This window comes from Sus scrofa, chromosome 15 (assembly GCF_000003025.6).
Source record: "Sus scrofa isolate TJ Tabasco breed Duroc chromosome 15, Sscrofa11.1, whole genome shotgun sequence".
Taxonomy (NCBI): Eukaryota; Metazoa; Chordata; class Mammalia; order Artiodactyla; family Suidae; genus Sus; species Sus scrofa.
In genome coordinates this window covers 19,348,438-19,368,074 of record NC_010457.5, presented here as the reverse complement: position 1 = coordinate 19,368,074, position 19,637 = coordinate 19,348,438, and the positions used below count along the sequence as shown (strand labels likewise).

Below are 19,637 nucleotides of genomic sequence, written 5' to 3'. Positions count from 1 at the left end.
ACCCTCACACCATGCACAAAAATAATATCAAAATGGCTGAAAGATTTAAATGCAAAACAAGACACCATCAAACTCCTAGAAGAGAACATAGGCAAAATATTCTCTGACATCAACCTTCCAAATGTTTTGTCAGGTCAGTCTCCCAAAGCAACAGAAATAAAAGCAAAAATAAACCAATGGGACCTAATCAAACTAAGCTTTTGCACAGCAAAGGAAACCAAAAAACCCCAAAAGAAAACAAAAATGCAACTTACAAAATGGGAGAAAATAATTTCAAATGATGCAACTGACAAGGGCTTAATCTCTAAAATATACAAACAGCTTATACAACTCAACAGCAAAAAAAGCCAACAACCCAATGGAAAAATGGGCAAAAGACCTGAATAGACATTTCTCCAAGGAAGATATACAGATGGCCAACAAGCATATGAAAAAATGCTCAACATCACTGATTATTAGAGAAATGCAAATCAAAACTACCATGAGATACCACCTCATACCAGTCAGAATGGCCCTCATTAACAAGTCCACAAATAACAAATGCTGAAGGGGTTGTGGAGAAAAAGGAACTCTCCTGCACTGTTGTTAGGAATGTAAGCTGGTGTAACCACTATGGAAAACAGTATGGAGGTACCTCAGAAAACTATACATAGAACTACCATATGACCCAGCAATCCCACTCTTGGGCATATATCCAGACAAAACTTTCCTTAAAAAAGACACATGTACCCACATGTTCATCGTAGCATTATTCACAATAGCCAAGACATGGAAACAACCTAAATGTCCATCAACAGATGACTGGATTAGGAAGATGTGGTACATATACACAATGGAATACTACTCAGCCATAAAAACGAATGACATAATGCCATTTGCAGCAACATGGATGGAACTAGAAACTCTCATCCGGAATGAAATAAATCAGAAAGAGAAAGACAAATACCATATAATATCACTTATATCTGGAACCTAATATATGGCACAAATGAACGTTTCTACAGAAAAGAAACTCATGGACTTGGAGAATTGATTTGTGGTTGCCAAGGGGGAAGGGAGGGAGCAGGATAAATTGGGAACTTGGGTTTAATAGATGAAGACTATTGCCTTTGGAATGGATAAGCAATGAGATCCTGCTGTGTAGCACTGGGAACTATATCTAGTCACTTATGACGGAGCATGATAATGTGAGCAGGTATGTTGAACTGGGTCACCATGCTGCACAGTGGAAAATTGACAGAACACTGTAAACCAACTATAGTGAAAAAAATTATTATAAAAATAAAAAAAATTAAAAAAATCTAAAATTTCACATTAAAAAACCCAAAAGAAACAAGCAAAAAAAACCCCCAAAAGAAACAAACAAAAACCCCAGTGCCCTGAGGACACGTAGGATGAGGGCTAGTGGGACAATGGAAGAGGTTGTAAACAGCCGACCTTGCCTGTGAGAGTCTCCACTCTAATTATTAGTCCAACAAGAGGCATTTATGAAGCATCTACTATGTAAGATTCTTGACTACAAACAGACTTGAAGAAGCCCATTAGGGGAGCCTGTGATCTGAATGAGGAGCCCGAATGCAAAGATGAGAACAAACAGAAAAATTTTAAGGCAGACTATGTAAAAGAGATCATGGTCCAGGAAGGGTGGAGGGGGGGTAGGGGTAAGGTTGGGGGGTCCGTGTGTAGTGACATGGTGAAAGATAAATCAGATAATATTCTGTGCCATGAAGATTTAGGCCACACTTAGGGCTTGGCTCTCTCTGTCAAGCTGCCAAATCACTGGGTCTCTTTACATTAAACAAAAAGGAATCAGAAATATTGAATATATCACGGCAAAGGGACAGACTGTAGGGAAATGGGAGGTAGGATGAGGATCTAAACTCAGACCTGGGCAAGAGCCAGTTCCTAAGAGTGGTTCGCATCCGCTGTCAATCCTAAAACCCTCTGCAGCTTCCCTTTTGTCTTCCTCTGTGACTCTGATCTGAGAGAGGAAGTGATTTAGCACAGTCTGAGCCTATTCTGGGATCTAAGAGATACAGAAGTGCCTTGAAATTTCCATTTTTATCACTAAGTACTTTAACAGGTACTTTAATAAGTGCTTTCCAATTGCCCCTGCTGTTTTGTGAAATTATCTACACTGCATTTTACATTTTTAATCAAGCTTTCTTTTTGAGAAGTTCTCCTGGATTTCTGAAGCTTTTGGATTTTCACATGTGGGGGGACACATTTTCCTCTGATATCATGGCACTAAAGGGATTAGGGAGAAAAACAACTTGACCTTCTGTTTTTACCAGACCTATTGGAGATTGCGTTGATGGTCCCTGGAGTCCAATGCACTAATTGGGAAGGAATGAGTTACCACCTGCCCTGTGGGGGAAGGGGTCACTGTGTGAAGTCCCTTCCCAGAGCTTATCTCACATGACTGTGTGGAAGAGGCTAAGATCTTAATTTTTAGGGATGAAGAACTCAAGTAACAAAGTGAAGGTCAGTGTCTAGAGACACAAGGCTACCTTCCAGTTACCGTAGAGCCAGGACTCTTTCCCTCATCTGCCTTACCCTAAGTCCAAACTCTTCTACCGCATTCTGCTCATTTTTCTCCTGAAGGAAGGAAATTGATATCCTCATTGGTCTCTTTCGCAAGATGAATTGCTTACTACTGCCTACGGGCTAAGCCCATAATCTGGGCCACTCCCATCAAGTGAACTATGGTACCTTGAGAATTTTTCCGCCCAGATCCTTTCTCAGAGACGGATAATCAATCCACAACTGAAAAGAAATAATAATAGAAACCACGTAACAACGATAGCTGTGAACGCTGATTGAGTTCTTTTTAGCACTGAGCATCATTTTCACGTATGTTATCCTTGTAAATCCTTATTGCAATTCACAATAAGGACTGTTATTATCTCCTTTTACAGTCGAAGAAACTGAGGTACAGAGCTAAAAATCTTGCCTGCGGTCATATAAATCACATTTAAATCCAAGGCAGTCTGACAGCAGAGTTTGTACTCTTAATTCTACAAATAAACTTTGTTAATGATAGCTTGCTATAAACAATTTACAAATTAACCAGACAAGAAGATAAAAAACACAAGATTTAAAAAACAGAAATAACTCTAAGCACAACATGAAATCTTCACTTACTATACTCAAACATAAATCACTCATTTATTCAAAAATGTGCTTTCCTTATTATCATCATTATCATTGATAATAGTTTTGGTATCAGTGATGTTTCCTTCTTAGATCTCTACATTCTTTTCAGGGAAACACAATTTTGTACACAAATATTTGGATCTAACGGAAAAAAACAAGACTAAAGAAAACAATAGCAAGTGATTACAGAGTGCTTGCTACATGCCTTGCTAAGTGCTGACATTATTTTTTGCTTATTTCACTTGTACGATCACTTAACAAGGTAGAAACTATTATGAGCTCCATTTCTCACACGAGAAAACTGAACAACAAGGGGAATGAAGGAACTGTTCAGGTCAGGGATCTAAGCCCGGACACAGACTTCAGGGCGGCCCTTCATGACGTCCTTGGCCACTATGCGGTCTTGCCCAGGAATTGAAGATGAACAGGTACAGTCCCTGCCACCAAGCTGCTCCCAGGATGGGCCACTGGACACCCTTGATGTCACGTGCCATGGAAACCTCAGCAGGGGGTCCTGGTGGGCTTTTCCCTGGAAACAACAACTAAGGCAAGATTTTTTTTTTTAGGGCTGCACCTGTGGCATGTAGAAGTTTCCAGGCTAGGGGTCAAATCGGAGGTGCAGCTGCCAGCCTACACCATGGCTACAGCAACACAGGATCCAAGCTGATCTGTGACCTACACTTCAGTGTGGGGCAATGCCACGTCCTTAATCCACTGAGTGAGGCCAGGGATCAAACCCACATCCTCATGGGTACTAGTCAGGTTCTTAACCCGCTGAGCCACAACAGAAACCCCTTAAGGCGAGATTTTATGAACAAGCCATGATACTCCAAGAAAGGAAAAAAGGGCTTTCTAGGCAGAATCTTACATGCCAAGGTCCAGAGATGAGAGAAGGACACCTTTCTGCCTAGAGCTCAGCAAAACCACAGGGGCAAATTCAGAAGGAGAAGGGTGAGAGGGATGTCTCGGCAGTAAGGTACCTATGGCAAGTCACACAGTGGCCGTGCAAGTAGCAGGGCTGGCATCTGAATCCATCCCTCTCTTCCAAAATACAGGTTTTCTCCTTCATCCTTTGCCCATCATGAATTTTTTCTTAATGCTGAGCTTGGCTATGGGTCTCCATGACCCTTATCTACATAAGCAAGCCCTGGAAGAAAAGACTAGAAGGGTCCCTGGGGAAATGCGGACATGGAGGAGACATACATACACACACACACACACACACACACACACACACACACACACACACACGTGCACGCTTCTATGCCTTCTCGTCATGGTTCTTCCTTAAAAGGGTGATGAGGGTCCCCTCCCGGATCCTCACTCACGCCACTTGCTAGGACTGTGCAAAGAGCTGCCAGCACTCTAGAGATCTCTAGTCATTAATCCTGAAGACCTGGAGTGACTACTTCTGTGATGCCAAGGCATTCCAAGCATTACCTAGGCCGCCCTTCTGCAGGAAACTAGCGCTGGGTTCCACTCTGCTCTTGTAATTATGATGAAGAGATATTAACATCAATGATTACTGCTTAAATCTAGAAGATAATCTCTTAGGAAGGGAAAATGCCTGGTCAGTGTTTCGGAGGAGAAAAAAAATTAGGCAGCATTACTTATAAGATGGGTGCCTCCTTCCACTCCTTCCATTATTAAAGGAAAGAGGAGAACACATGAGATGTGGAGTTCGGGAGATTACATAACCACTGGGACCTTCACAGGCTATAAAAGTCACTGGTAGTACTTCCCTGCTTGGGGGCTGGAGTGTGAAATAGATTAGAGTGTTGATGAAAATGACTTTGGAGATGGGCCTGCACCTGCATCCTACAGCTTATATCTGGGGCCTAATAAGACCAGTTGCTGGAGTCCCATTCATTTTATAACATTTGTGTACCTGAAGCACACAGAAATTCCCAGGCTGGAGGCTGAATCAGAGCTGCAACCACACTACAGCTATGCCACAGCCACAGTAATACTGGACACTGGATCTGAGCTGCAACTGTGACTTACACTGCAGCTTATGGCTATGCTGGATCCTTAACCTGCTGAGTGAGACCAGGGATTGAACCTACATCCCTAGGGAGACTACATCAGGTTCTTAACCCCCAAGCCACAACGGGAACTCCCAGACTTTTTAAGTAAAGGCAGTTTCTGGCTCCATGTTCAGCAAAGGCCCAGAGTCTCAGCTCCTTTGATAGTTAACCCTAAATTGTGCCTTATCAGGGTTTCAGACTCATGACTTTGATTGCTTTATAGGCTGTGTTGCTACAGATTCAACTCCTGTTTCCCTGGAGCTCTATCCCCCACAGCAGTTTTATTTAAATCTACTGTTACTTTACCCCATGGTAAGAAATGCCTCACTGTATTATAAACAAGCAGTTGAAAATTGTTATTTATGTGGCTTCCTAATAGTAATTTGAAATATAGGGCATAAAATTACCGGCTTACAATATTGTTCAATATTAACAGTGGGAAGGGTAATATGTAAAACAGACATTAAAGGATTAGCTGTAAAACACATTTTACCAAGCTAAATCATTTCTTGGCAAATGGCAGTCTCCAGCTATTACATAGGATTTATCAAGTCAAGTGGATTTATATTTATTTTTCTATTAGTTTGCTAAATATATTCTATGTTTAAATTTCAATTTGTGTGTGTGTGTGTGTGTGTGTCTGTGTGCGTGTTTCAGGCATATTAGGAGAAGCTGTTGAAAACAAAATCTGAGCTAGAAATGACACCAGAATTTCAAGTCAAAATTGCTCCTTGGTTTCCCCAGCAAATGCTCCAGTAAGTTGACTAAAGACTCAGCTGTAACATCCAAGAGAAAAGTATATGATACAATATGATATTACCAACATCTGTATGACAGATTAGGGCATTTACAACTACATCAGAAAATTCAGTAAAAAGGCATAGCCTCCGTAAGACATAAAACAATGCTTCTACTGTTTTTGTTTCCGATTCTATAGGCAGAGAACACTTTGCTCTCATCAAGCATGTTCGGTAAATGCTGTGAATTTGTGAACCAGGCACCATGAAGGAAGGTAGAAAAGAAATTCCTAATCTCCTAGGGTGGAAATTGTAAAGTATTAAATGGATATTTGATGCATAAATATAAATAATATAATCTCTCTATTTTCTTCTGAGACAGTCCCTAGTTACTATAATCCTAAAATTATTGTGTATTCTCAAATCCCTAAAGATTTATTTATTTTTGTAAATTGCTTTGATGAAAACTTTCTTAAAAGATGCAAACTAATCTTTCTGAGTTCCTTTCATTTTGTAATATGTGCAACATTTTCAACCTCAGAGAATACCAAAAGCGAGTTCTTATTTTTTAGAGGAATTGGTTATAGATCTACAAATAACAATTACAAAGAAATAGGCATTATAGAGACAAGAAAGTGGCCTTAGACTCATTTGTGAAACTATGGGATGATACAAATTGCCAAGAAGTAACAATTATTTAGAATCCAAGAGCTCTTTTGAATCCTTGTGACTAATCAGCTAGTTTTAAAGACAATAATTTTTTCCCCAGGTTATGGTTGGAGACCGCAAATTCTTCTCCTCAAATGCCCTGTGTTAATAATTCCAGGGGCATGAAAACATTTATTCCATATAAATCTTTATGTTTTTGTCTGGCTGTTTTATGTGGGATGTATAGTTCTTTACTTCAATGCTTTTCTATTGATCAAAAACCAATGAAATAAGATGCTCTCTAACTTGAGTGCATAAAAATATCATCATTGTGTAAAATGTGAATCACTCATTCAGAAAGCCAGTAGTTGAGTCACAGAAGGTCAGCAAGCTCTATAGAAGTGTGAAGTCCAGGTCTATGAGCCATGTTCACTATATTACTGAAACACTTCAATTAACTGGAATCCCATGGACCCAAACCCTTGATTAGCTGACATATTTCAAATGAAGATGATAATAACGACAAAATCAGCTGTTAAACACTCAGTGTAAACCTGGCTTCAGGTCCACAAATGAGCTGCTCTCCCTATATGTCACACACATAACCAAGGAGGTCGGATAGGATAGCACATGAGCCCAGGTATTACACTGCTTGGATTGAGATTCTGGCTTTGTGCCACTTTGAACAAGTTACTTCATCTTTTGAGTCTTAGTTTCCTTTTTAGATAATGATAACAATAGTAGCCCAAAGGAGCTTATCGAAGTTTGGATGTCTAAGAGAAGGAACTCCTGAATTTATAAGGTTGTGACAGGGAGTCAGTTCATTAAGGTGCTTGGGCTGTATTAAATGCTCAACAAATGTTAGCTATTTTCAGAATCGGTGATATAATTTGTGGGGCCCAGGGCAAGGGCTCATTTGTTAAAAAGATATTAAAAATTTCAAGATGGTGACAGAACAGTGTTAAATCAGGCCCAGGGCCCTTCTAAGCCCCTGTGTGACCACACAGGTTCATGGCTGCAAAGTGGGCGGTGGCTATCACCTTATCTGATAATCACTAGACTCTGAAGGACACCTTATCTGATAATCACTAGACCAAAAGATACCCTATAATCAAACAAGGATCTAGTTATATAACCTTTACCAAGTTTACTGGGTTCAGAGTAAAATTTTGAACTTTATCATAGTTTTTCAAAAAAAGAGTAGATGCTTTTTTTTTTGGTTCCTGTCTATTCTCAGGTAGTGACCCCTCACCAGCAAACCAAAAACAGTCATGAAATAGTTTGCTAATAAGAGAATCACATCCACTGAAGATCCACCCTTTTGGGAGCACATAAGTAATGAGGACAATTTGAAACATAAGACCCCAGAAAGTGTCAACAGAGTGTACTCAACAAAGGGAGGAGAAATACAAAAGGCATGGGAAATGGAGGCAGGTATTTCCCGCATGTCAGTTCTGTCAATTCTGAGTCACAGCTGTATTTATAATCAGAATACTAGGAGTGACTTCCAAGTTGCTTCCTGTTTTCATGTATTCCATTTTCTGCCCCCAGAGGAGGGCCACCAGGCCCTGGAAGGAACTCCTGCCTAGACAGGAAATCTGAGAGGAGTCTCTTGCTGAGGCAGCAAGACAGCAAGAGGCAGAAGTGGGCAGAGTGGCATCTTACACTGCATCCTTTTTTCTCTGCCCACGCATCTGACATCCTGCCCTACTCCTTAGTGACACCGCATGGCTTAATGCTTCCGGGTTTGCTTGATCCTGATACTTATTTGCTGATGCTTGTCTTGTTGCTATCCATGGTCCTTAACACAACACTGGATTGAGGACCACTTCTTTTATTTATTTATTTTTAGGGCCACATCTGTGGCATGTGGAAGTTCCCAGGCTAGGGGTCAAATTGGAGCTGCAGCTGCTGGCCTACAGCAATGCAGGATCCAAGCCACATCTGAGACCTATGCCACAGCAATGCAGGATCCAAGCCACATCTGAGACCTACGCCACAGCTCAGAGCCACACCTGATCCTTAACCCTCTGAATGAGGCCAGGGATGGAACTTGTATCCTCATAGATACTAGCTGGGTTTTTAACCTGCTGAGACACAATGGGAACTACCAAGGACCAGTTCTCTGAAAAACCCTGGGCAGACAATTGATGAAGGCATATAAAATGGCAAAGGATGGCTTCAGAATTCTACCCCATGACCTTTCCTGAGATTCATTTGTTTCATTTTGCCATTTTTGCACTCTCTAGACACAGCCTCCCAAAGATACAAATAAATAAGAGCACCGAGTTTCTCCTGCCCCCCCAATTGTCATGTCTTTAATTTCTAACTGTAACAACCACTGTTATTATATTGCACCACACAGTACTAGTACCACATGTTTCATAGTATGAAAATCCTTTAATAACTTCTCTCTAATTAATTTTAGCCTGGACCCATATAGACTCTCTTGTGTGCCACCAAAGTACTAGGTAGCCTGCTGCTGGTCGATGGAGTGATTGTTAAAGAGACTTCAATTCCTTTTCACATTTACTTCTTGAATTTGTCATCCGACTCCAGAATCATCTGAAGGAATTAGGCAGTTCTCAATAAGATCTCATTATTGACATTTATGTTGATAGGTGTTGGCTCTTACAGAATTGGAATCTACAGATCAATTCTCTTATTAGATTCTTTCTCACTGCTGCCATAATCATTTTATCACACAGGCTGCTGCTATCAAAGGCTGCTTTATCACTATATAATGGGACAGACTAAACCAGTTCCTCTAGTATGCCACAAGAAAGAAAACATTCTCTTGGTTTTAAATCTCCCATTTCTCAAAATTTAAGAAATTCTTTGGTAATTACATTCATATAGAGGTTAATTTGAAGCGACTGCCCCTTAAAATGATATTCCATGGGAAAAACAATGCTGTATCCTAAGGAAAATATACACAAGACTCCTTGAAACCAGTTTTTCTTTCCTCTTAGAAAGTTTCAGATGCCAGATTATAAGGCAGGTTCCTCTACATGGAGACCTTGGCCAGTTGGGGAGAACAGGTGAAAATGTCTGTCTCTGGAAAGGTCACAACACCTGCCCAGGTAGTCTTGTATGAAGGGGGAGAAATAGACCCTTCAAGATGCTTCTTGCCCCACACTGTTATTAGTTGTAAGAGGGCCAAGAAAAAAAAACTGTGGTTGTCACCAGAGGATCCACCTCTACTCCACAGAACCCAACTCGGGGTACATGGTCCACTAAGAAATAGCAGGAGTGACATCAAATGTGAAAGACTGTCATCCAAATATTTTCTAAAGTCCAATATTAAACTCTGCACTTATTCCTCTTAGAGGAATAATACAAATAATTTTCCTTGTAACTACATAGATGTGTGATTCCTGGGAAATAGAAAATACAGATTCTCAGGGCTATGTAATAAGAGATCCCAGGGAACTCCGAGCACTTGTGAACTTTGAGGAAGAAAATAGATCTCTAGTTTTATTAAACTTGAACTAAAATTTAGCATCTCCTTCAACTACAAATGTAGATCTGAAATTTCAGTGGTATAAACTGATAACTTTATCACCAATAGAAATCACAGGCATTGTCATGTTACATTACAGATGTTGAAAATATCTCTAGATAATGTAGACTGGAATCATTATGTAAAAATTGCCATTTGAGCTTGTTATTCCATGCTTTAGAAATGAAGCACACGTATTACTCTGTCATATTTTTTTTTTCAGTATTTTAGTAACCTCAACGTAATTGGTTTCTTTTATGATCCCATGTCATTTATTTTGTGTATTTCAAAGCATTAGTCTGCGAAGGGGACCATAGGTGTCTGTGATCATAAAAAAAATGAACTGTGGCTTAAAAATGTTTACAAACATTAAGTACTTAACTGCTTTCCAGCCCTCCACTGCATGTAGCGTGTGACACATTGACTACTCACAGCTCTGTCTTTCCACACATGTGAACACAGAAGGGTGGAATTCAGCCATCCTGAGTGCTGTCTTTTATCTCCAGCACCTGAAGTCTGGCCTATTGGGCAAGGACCTTACATTCATTTGAATCTCCACTAAAATAAATGAGTTTTCTTTTTATTGCCATGCCAAGCTCTTGCGCTATGATTGTTATGTATTGTTGCAGTTGAGACCTTAATGGCATTTTAGCCCTGTGGTAGGCTCACAGAGAAACTATTTTCAAACTTCAAAGGGCCATTAAAACATGTGCAGATGTCTGGAAAATTAATACTATTATCTAACTCTAACCCTTTGCCTGTAGGAGGCAAAGAAGAGACAAGGTTCAATAAAGATATTAGAGATCAATACATGGTCATAAAGCAAAGTGCTGTCCTTCCGGGAAACACTGGTGGTGAGTGAGGAATACAACAGTGCTTTTGAAAAGACTTTCTCATTAGATTCTTTGTCAAAGTTATTCACTTAATCTGTTAAAAATTTAAAGAGAGAATAGGGATGGTGGAAGGAGAGAGAAAGAGAAAGATAATTTGCTGCTATCCTACTTCCATTTGGATGTTCAAGGTCCTGAATTCTCAGGAGGGAGTGGAGGCATTCATCCACTCATATGACAGAACCTGAATTTGTCAAGGTTCATGCTAATCAGGTTACACTTTCTGTTCCAAAGTGTTTTGCATTCTGCGAGACTTTAGTCACATCCTGTAAAATTCTCAGGATAGGGAAGTAATCTCAACGTGAATTTCAAGGCTTTCGTAAAGTTTGTAGAACTATAATGTATTCTCTTTTCTTCCTTCATTTTATTTCCAACAGATTGTTTTCTGTATGTTTCCCAGTTACCCCCAAAAGTCATGAAAACAAGACTTTTTAAAAATCACAATGGAAGCTTTACATTTTTATTAAAGATTTATTTTAGAGAGTCCTTCAATTCGGAAGAGAAAAGAGAATGGAAAATATGGTGAAAGACATTTTTTTTTTAGCACTTTTCCTTCTTTTCAGACGGATAGAGCTGACCATGAGAAATACACTAGGAACTCTTAAAGAAATATTACATGGAATCCTCTCTCCAGATAGCCCTTTTCATAAGAAAACTTGAAAGCATTCACAGATTGTATCCTTTTCAATTCAAGAATAAGCAAGACTGTATTAGTAGTCCTTGTACCTAGATAAAGGAAGCAGAAATGCTGACTCTCGGGGGCTTAAACATACAGGTGTTTGTTTTCTCACATAGCAAGAAGTGCAGAGGTAGGAGGTTACTGAGATTTAGGGGCCTGTTACTGCACTACAACCTAGCTCATCCTGATGATAAAGTGAACCAGCATAAAATGCTAGCCAAAAGGACCAAGTGGCAAAATTAGCCTGAAACAGGGTCATGTCTTAGAAATTTCCAAACCATATTTTAATTTTATGGGAGTGATTGTGGGTAACACATTCTTCTGAATGGGTTATTTTTCTTTTGAAATTCTAAATGTAAAAGCATTATCTCAGGATTTTGCTTTCAGCCACAGAAAAGGAAAGCCTGACTTTATCTTAAACTTATAGGGGTTTATAGTTCTCTCATAGCAAGATGTCTAGAGGTAGGCAGTCCAGGGCTGCTATAGTGGATCATTGATATCATCAAGGAACCAAACTCTTCCCATCTTTCTGCCCTGCTTGGGAATCAATCTCTTTTCTTTTTTCTTTTCTTTTCTTTTCTTTTCTTTTCTTTTCTTTTCTTTTCTTTTCTTTTCTTTTCTTTCCTTTCCTTTCCTTTCCTTTCCTTTCCTTTCCTTTCCTCTTTCTTTCTTTCTTTCTTTCTTTCTTTCTTTCTTTCTTTCTTTCTTTCTTTCTTTCTTTCTTTCTTTCTTTCTTTCTTTCTTTCTTTCTGTGGTAGGGAGGGGAAGGGGGCTCATGTCAAGATCGCTGCTGCATAGGCTGGCTTTGCCTCTACCTTCCAGACAGAAAGAAGGAGTCATGTGAATGAGGAAGACCACAGCTATGCCTGACCCCCTTGAGCAGGAAAGCCAAAGCTTTCCTGTAAGTTCCCACTGCAGATTTCATTTAGGTCTTGTAAGCCAGAAGCATGGCCAAGTAGACTCTTCTAGGACAAAGGGAAGCTGAGAAGCAGCATATCTGGCTTTCTACTTTCTGAAGTAGAGGAAAGAAAGGAGAATGGTGTTAAGAGAGCATGGTAGTCATGAGTGCTGCTTGTCCAACAAGTCTCATTCTCTATCCTCTGAGAACAGGTCAGCCTGTGCTTCCGACCTCTTCATGGTTGGCTGGGGCCACATGACTAATTTGCAGCCAGGGGATTGTGAGAGTGGTGCTCCAAACCAGAGTGTTTTTAATAGTGATGTGAGCCCTCCCAGAACTCTCCTTTTCCTGGCCTGGCGATTAGACTAGCCAGGATGCTTGAGATGCTGGCTGCTCCATCAGTTGTGTCTTCTGAGTGTCTAAGATGTTCAGAGTTCCCAGGCTGACCCACGAGAGCCACATACCATGAGTAAGAAAAAAATCTTGATGTTTGAAGCTGCAGAGATTTTATAATTGTTACCACAGTATAATCTTGCCTGGCCTGACTGATTCAGAGTTGACCTGAAATGTATGTCAGAAGGAACAAATTTGAGAGGCAAAAGCAGACTCAGGAAGACCAGTGTCTTAGCAATCTCAGAACTGGGTATCAGCGGAATTATATCCCGAAGCTAACTTTCTCAACTTCAAGTGCAGTTAAGTAAGTGGACTTTAATTCATAATATGATAGCTGTCCTTGGACTACCCATAGGACACAGACAAATTACCCCTCTCTCCTATGTCTCTAAAGCGGAGAGTGGCTAATGAAACACGGTGTGTTCAAGGTAAGCCAACACATCTAATATGAACTTCCAGGATGACCATGCACAAAAAATTTAATGCATGATAATGAGGATGGCGTAGTTTATGACAAGCCTAGTTAATGATACAATGCACATGGCTGCCTTGCTAAGCCTGCCCTTAAGAGGAAGACAAAAAAACAAAACAAAACAACAACAACAACAAAAAAATCCAGGATGGGGGAGGTGACTAAGAGTTAATGCATTAATGGCCTCTTTGGTTACCTTAAAGATCTGATTTTATCTCTAAATATGGTATTTCACATCCTCAGCAAAGCCAATAGAAATTCATTCCATAGTGACAGAGCTTTTCCATAAGGACCCCAAAGCTACCAGCAGCAGAGGGCAAACCACACAGGGGAGGAAAGGGAACACTAGTAGAATTCAATACAGGGGAGGTGGGTTGCTTGACTGGCTGTTTCAAGTTTCACTGGCGCTCACATTTCATTTTAACTAGTATGCCTGGGGTGATTATGACATAGGAGAGGCAAGCCATGTGGGTTTATGCCAGCAAAAGGGTGTTTCCACAGCAGATGGTAACACAGAATCTTATGCAACATACTTATGTGCTAGAAAATCACTTAACATAATTTGAGTTAGGTTCATCTGGTTTGAAATGCATGCAGGGTGGGGTGTGCGGCAAAGGAAATGGCTACAAGTGGGAGTGCTGATTCAGTCCTTGGTAGGCAGTCACACTCTAGTTCTCCCAAGCAAAGGTCAAAGGCTTGTCTGAAAATAGCAATGGAAGAACAAAAGACCATTGCCTTATAATGCTACACCGCCCTAGAGATTTCAAGTGCTCATTTAACAGGAGGGATGAGAAAATTAATCTCTTCCTCTTGTAAACCCCAAGCCCAGGTTGCTTTAAACTCAGTGTCCACTGGCCTCATTTTTTGTGTGTTTATATCTTCACTTCAAGGGTCAATTTTAAAAGCAAAAATAAATATTACATATTTAGGGACATCAATAATAGTGGTTACAGTTCCAGTTCCTTTTCAAGATTTCGACAGATGCCCACTCAACCATAAATCGGATCAACCCTTTAAATCTTAGAATCATTTAATTTTATGTAGTCTTTTGGTATTTCATTTGGGAGTTATGATGTGTGAAATATGCGCCCTGATGAGAAAACAATTAATCAGCACACCTGTTGTTTATGCATATTGTATGCAAGGAGGGCCTGCTGGAGTTCTTATTTTATTCCATAATATGGTGTCAAGAAGGGGGCTTTCAAAAGTGACCAGGTGACACCAGATTGTATTTTTATTTGTTTGACATGCCTTGTGCTTTGCCCTAATGTTGGAATGATCCTTGCTTCTCAAGTCAGAATCATGTTTGCAACCCATAATGGAAGTCAGTAAGATTTTCAGGTTTAAAAGAGAAATTAAAGCTCAGATTTGTCACCAGAGTGAAGAGTGATACAATTGGTAGAGGAGAAGAGACAACTGTCATTTATGGAGTATCAACGATGCCCAGACAAAACAGGAAGTCTACAAAGATGTGAGGGAAAGACAGGGCACCCTGGGCTTGTCCATAATACAGGAGAAGAAATGTCTTGCTGCCTACCCTTCCATTAACAGGGTAGGTGGTGGTAGAAGGAAGTCAGATATATTTTAAAAAATTAATTCTGCTTACAATTTTATTTTTATGGTCAGCCTAGGAACCAACTTGGTGCCTGTGGGTGTGTCTTTGTGTCATGTAGCTGCCAATATTATTATTATTTTTTGCTTTTTAGGCCCGCATCCAAGGCATGTGGAAATTCCCAGGCTAGAGGGTGAATTGGAGCTATAGCCGCCAGCCTCTGCCACAGCCACAACAAAGCCAGATCCAAGCCGCGTCTGCAACCTACACCACAGCTCATGGCAATGTCAGATCCTTAACCCACTGAGCAGGGACAGGGATTGAACCTGAAACCTCATGGTTACTAGTCGGATTGTTTCTGCTGCACCACAATGGGAACACCTCTGCTTAAAAATTTGATGGGGCACATAAAGCCAATAACAAAAAAATTATAATATTACAGATTTGGTTGGTCTCTGAAATGCTAAAGTTGTCTGGTGAATGAATGGCTATTTTGCTTAAGACAACAGCTGGTTCTTCATCTATCAGATATAATGCCCCTTGTAAACAGGTATTTTTTAATTACCTATTTACTATCTACCAATGATATCCATAGGCAACACAACCCACTGCATGGAAAAAAGGAACATAGCAGTCTTGACCATTATTTCTTGAAAAGCAGGCTTGCAAGGTTGGGTCTGAGCTGGAATCTGAATTTCAGAGAGTTCCCACTACCCTACCTCATCAGAGTGACTCACTGTGCCTATGCTATTTGTACAAATGATGTGGTTTCCCTTCTGGGAGCCTAGAATTTCAATACATGCTAGGCGGACGGTGGCTATGTAAAAAGGCTTTAATACAAAATCCTGGGCACTGAGGCTTTACTGAGCTTCCCTGCAGAAAACATTCCACACATGGGGTCACAACCCATTGTGTATCCTGTGTGACTCTAATAGAGTCTGGAAAGTGTGTGGCAGGCCTCCTCCGAAATCACCTGATGTACCTTTTTCCCTCGTTGAGTTTGCTTTGTCATCTGTCACCATAATAAATATATGAATTTCAGAAAATATAATGTACAGAGTCCCCTTCATTGCTTAGCAGTTTAAGTATGTGGCTCAGATCTGGTGTTGCTGTGACTGTGGTGTAGGCAGCAGCTGCAGCTCCAATTCAACCCCTGACCTGGGAACTTCCATATGCTGTAGGTGGGGCTATAAAAAGAAAAAAAAATATATATAATGTACAAAATCTCACAGAAAAGAAAAATGTATGCAATTTAGAATAATATGCTTTCTGATATGTGAATGCTTAGGTGTTAACCGCCTGCAGGATATAATGAAGTAGCCAGTGGAGTGACCACCAAGGAAACAGCCATAAATACAGACTCTTTCAGGTTTCTTGTCCCAATGACTGCAATGCAATGAGGGCAACTGCAATCAATCAACTTCAACAGGGGACAATTCTTGATAAAATTAAAAATAAAATAAAGTTCAATTCTTTTTGAAGAATGATGGGAAAACCCAGCTTCTATTAGAATGATGGCCCCAATACTGAGTTTCAATGTGACATGGTGGGTTCCCCGCTCAGATCACTGTGGACACACACGAAGGCCTGGTGGGAACTTTGAGGCAGTGAGGTACCAGGGACCAGGTCTGGCATCCTTGCTTCTGGTCCCTGGCATATCATTTGTGCTTCCCAAACACTGTGTCAACCAACAATATGTAAGTCCCAAATACCCTCTTTCCAAGGTACCACCCCATTCAACTACTGGTCTTTGAGGACATATGAATGAAACTAGGGGCCCATAAGCAAGGCTTGGGGCAAACCTGAGAGGAGGCAGGTAGAGACAACAAGAGTCAATAGCACTAAGGAATAAAACAAAGTAGGAGTTTCCACAGCAGATGAGAACAGATCTCAACTCAGCTTAATTCAACAGGCCTTTTGTATGCATCTGCATGCAATATGTGCTATGCAGGGTGGGAAAAGACAAAGCAAGAGCAGAGGTTAAGGAAAACAAAGGATTTGTTTTGCTTGGATTTAGGGGCACATGGACACTCCAGGAATCCACAGAGGCCATGATACATGAAAGACCACTTCTCACGCACAAGCAGAAGGCCACACAGAGAGGGTGGTAAATATCAAAGTGTGTCTGTCCTTCAGTTTGGGACACAGCACGGAAGCACAGTTATATAAAAACAATTCCAACTGCAACAGTTAAGATGACTGCCCAGCTATTGTGTGTCAGGCCTGGTCTAGGTTCTTACCTGTTGTTTCAACCTTCACACCTTCCCTGTGAGGTGGACATGGTCATCAGTCCCATTTTCCAGATAAAGAAACAGAGGAAGAGAAAGGTAAACTAACTTGCTCCAAGTAAAAACCTAGACAGTCTGGCTCCCTAGACTGCATGCTTATAAGCTCTATGCTATGAAGCATGATTCCCTTAGAAACAGTTAAAATCACACTAGAAAGTTTGTAGGGTTTTTTAAGTCTGTTTTGACTCATGACCTTAACGTCTTCTGTTGACTGATTCTCCTTTTTGAATGAGAGGATCTAAGTAAGGTTTAAACGTACATCAGCTGAGCTTGTGAGATCTGATAGTGCTGTCACCCAGCCTTTTACGAAGCTCCTGCAAAGCCCAAGGTTGCCCCTGAACTTGTTTTTAGTTTATCAGAAGCACTATGATAAAAGTAGTTGAGACAGTTTTTGAAGTCAGACTCAAGTTCAAATGCAAGCTGAGGGAGCTACCAGATTTTTTTTTCTTTTCTTTTCTTTTTTTTTTTGGCCTCACCCATGGCATATGGACATTTCCAGACCAGGGACTGAATGTGAGCCAAAGCTGCAACCTGCACCACAGCTGCGGCAATGCCGAATCTTTAACCTGCTGTGCCACATTAAAAACTCCTACCTGATTTTCACTTGTAAAACAGAAATATCTCCTCATAGTATGTTATCATAGGAAATGGAGATGCTGCAGGAATGCTCTCATGAGGTGTGTGGAGCACAGGATGTTCACAGTACACAGTTGCTACTACTCAGAGTGCATAGCTCACACATGTGGTCCAGGCCCAGGAGGCCACTGTTTCTCTCAGGTGACCCCTCCTATAGTCTTCTTCCCACAGGTAACTGTGCTGACTCAGAGCAGGACAAGACTGAGAAGTAGGTCTTTTCTGTTGGCATTTTCCTGTCCAATCTTCCCTCAGGGTCTTGCTTGAGATGCCCAGAAGCCCTGGTGCCTTTTTTAGGGCCCCACTATGAGGCCCATGCGTGCATGGTCTGGACAGTGCTCTGTAGGACAGGTCTCTCCCCCAACTTTGGTTTCCAGCAACAGTGTAGTGTCATCTCAGTTCTCAGCTAAGAGACCTCTTATCTTACAAAGGAAATGAGGAAGGGAGACTGAAAGAACAAATAAGGACTATCAAATAGTCCTTTATAATTATTAAGACAATAACAACGGCAGCTCACCTAATGAAAATGTCAGCCACGTTTGACTTATGTAATAATAGTAATATCAGACAATGCAATTAGTTTTGATTCATTTAACATCAACGTAAAAAAAAAAAGAGAGAGAGAAAGAAAGATAAAATAGAAGAGAAAGCATGACTTCTGCAGTGAAATGACATCTGAATTCTGGGCTTGAGAACTAGGCAGAACATCTTTGGGAAAGTATGTCACACATCTCATGACCTGTAAGATGAGAGCAACAGTGCCTACCTATGGAATATGGAGAAAACAAAAGAGATGACTGATAAAAAGCACCATACCAGCCCCACAACAGATAGTCAATAAGCAGTAGCTGTGTTATTATCTAGAACAAAGATTTGCAAATCACAACCTATGGGCTAGATCTCTCTCTTTTTTTTTTTTTTAATAAAAGCAATTTCAAAGGAACATGGCCATACCCATTTATTTATATATTACCTCTAGCTGCTCTGGCCTATAATGACAGAGAATATACTGGTTTCAACAGATACCTTACAGTCTTCAAAGACTCAAATATTTACTATTAGGCTCTTTGCAGAAAAAAAAAAAATTCTGACTCTCTGATCTAGAGTAGGAATTCTCAAACTGTAGCATGCATCACAGTCACTTGGAGGGCTTGATAAACTCCCCATGCCTAAGAACCACCCCCAGCTTTTAGATTTAACGGGGCTGTGGTGAACCTGATAATCTGCATTTTTAATTGGTTGCCCGGGGATGTGGATGTTGCTGGTATACATACCTCACAGAGAACAACTGATCTGGAGAAAATTTTTGTTAATATCTCCTTTTTATAATTCCAATAGGATGCATACATATATCATTGGGTTTGCTTTATGGCTGTTGATATACACTTAAGAGGTATGTATTTACTCTATCTGGTACTCTGGACAAATTTTCAGATTTTACTAGTGAGGTTGACCTCCCCCCTCTCAGTTCCTACTGCAGTCCAGAACCCAATGGGTAGAGCCCAAGACTTCTGCTCCTCAGATACAAACTAGGTTCTGTTCCTTTTTCCTAAGGACAGCAGAAGAGCATTTCTAATGTCTGAGTTTTACTTTCCTTTAGTTTTCCTTCATTTCTGGGCTAAGGCTGTATGACTAATGTCATTCCCACATGATCCTTTACAACTCTTCCGAGTTTTCAAAATGAGTTTCAATAAAATGCACAGAAGAGAAAACAAAAGTTCTTTTAAGTGGAACTCCCAGTTCCTTTGTTTTGTTGTTGCTT

At 40.5% G+C, this 19,637-nt stretch overlaps 1 protein-coding gene across 1 annotated transcript in view; it reads right to left on the bottom strand.

Moving 5' to 3' along the window:
* NCKAP5 (NCK associated protein 5) overlaps nt 1-19,637 on the bottom strand; it is a 1,051,270-nt gene that overhangs the window by 94,288 nt on the left and 937,345 nt on the right. The window contains 1 exon segment of the mRNA XM_021075797.1: nt 4,692-4,705. Coding sequence (XP_020931456.1) covers nt 4,692-4,705 — 14 coding nt within the window.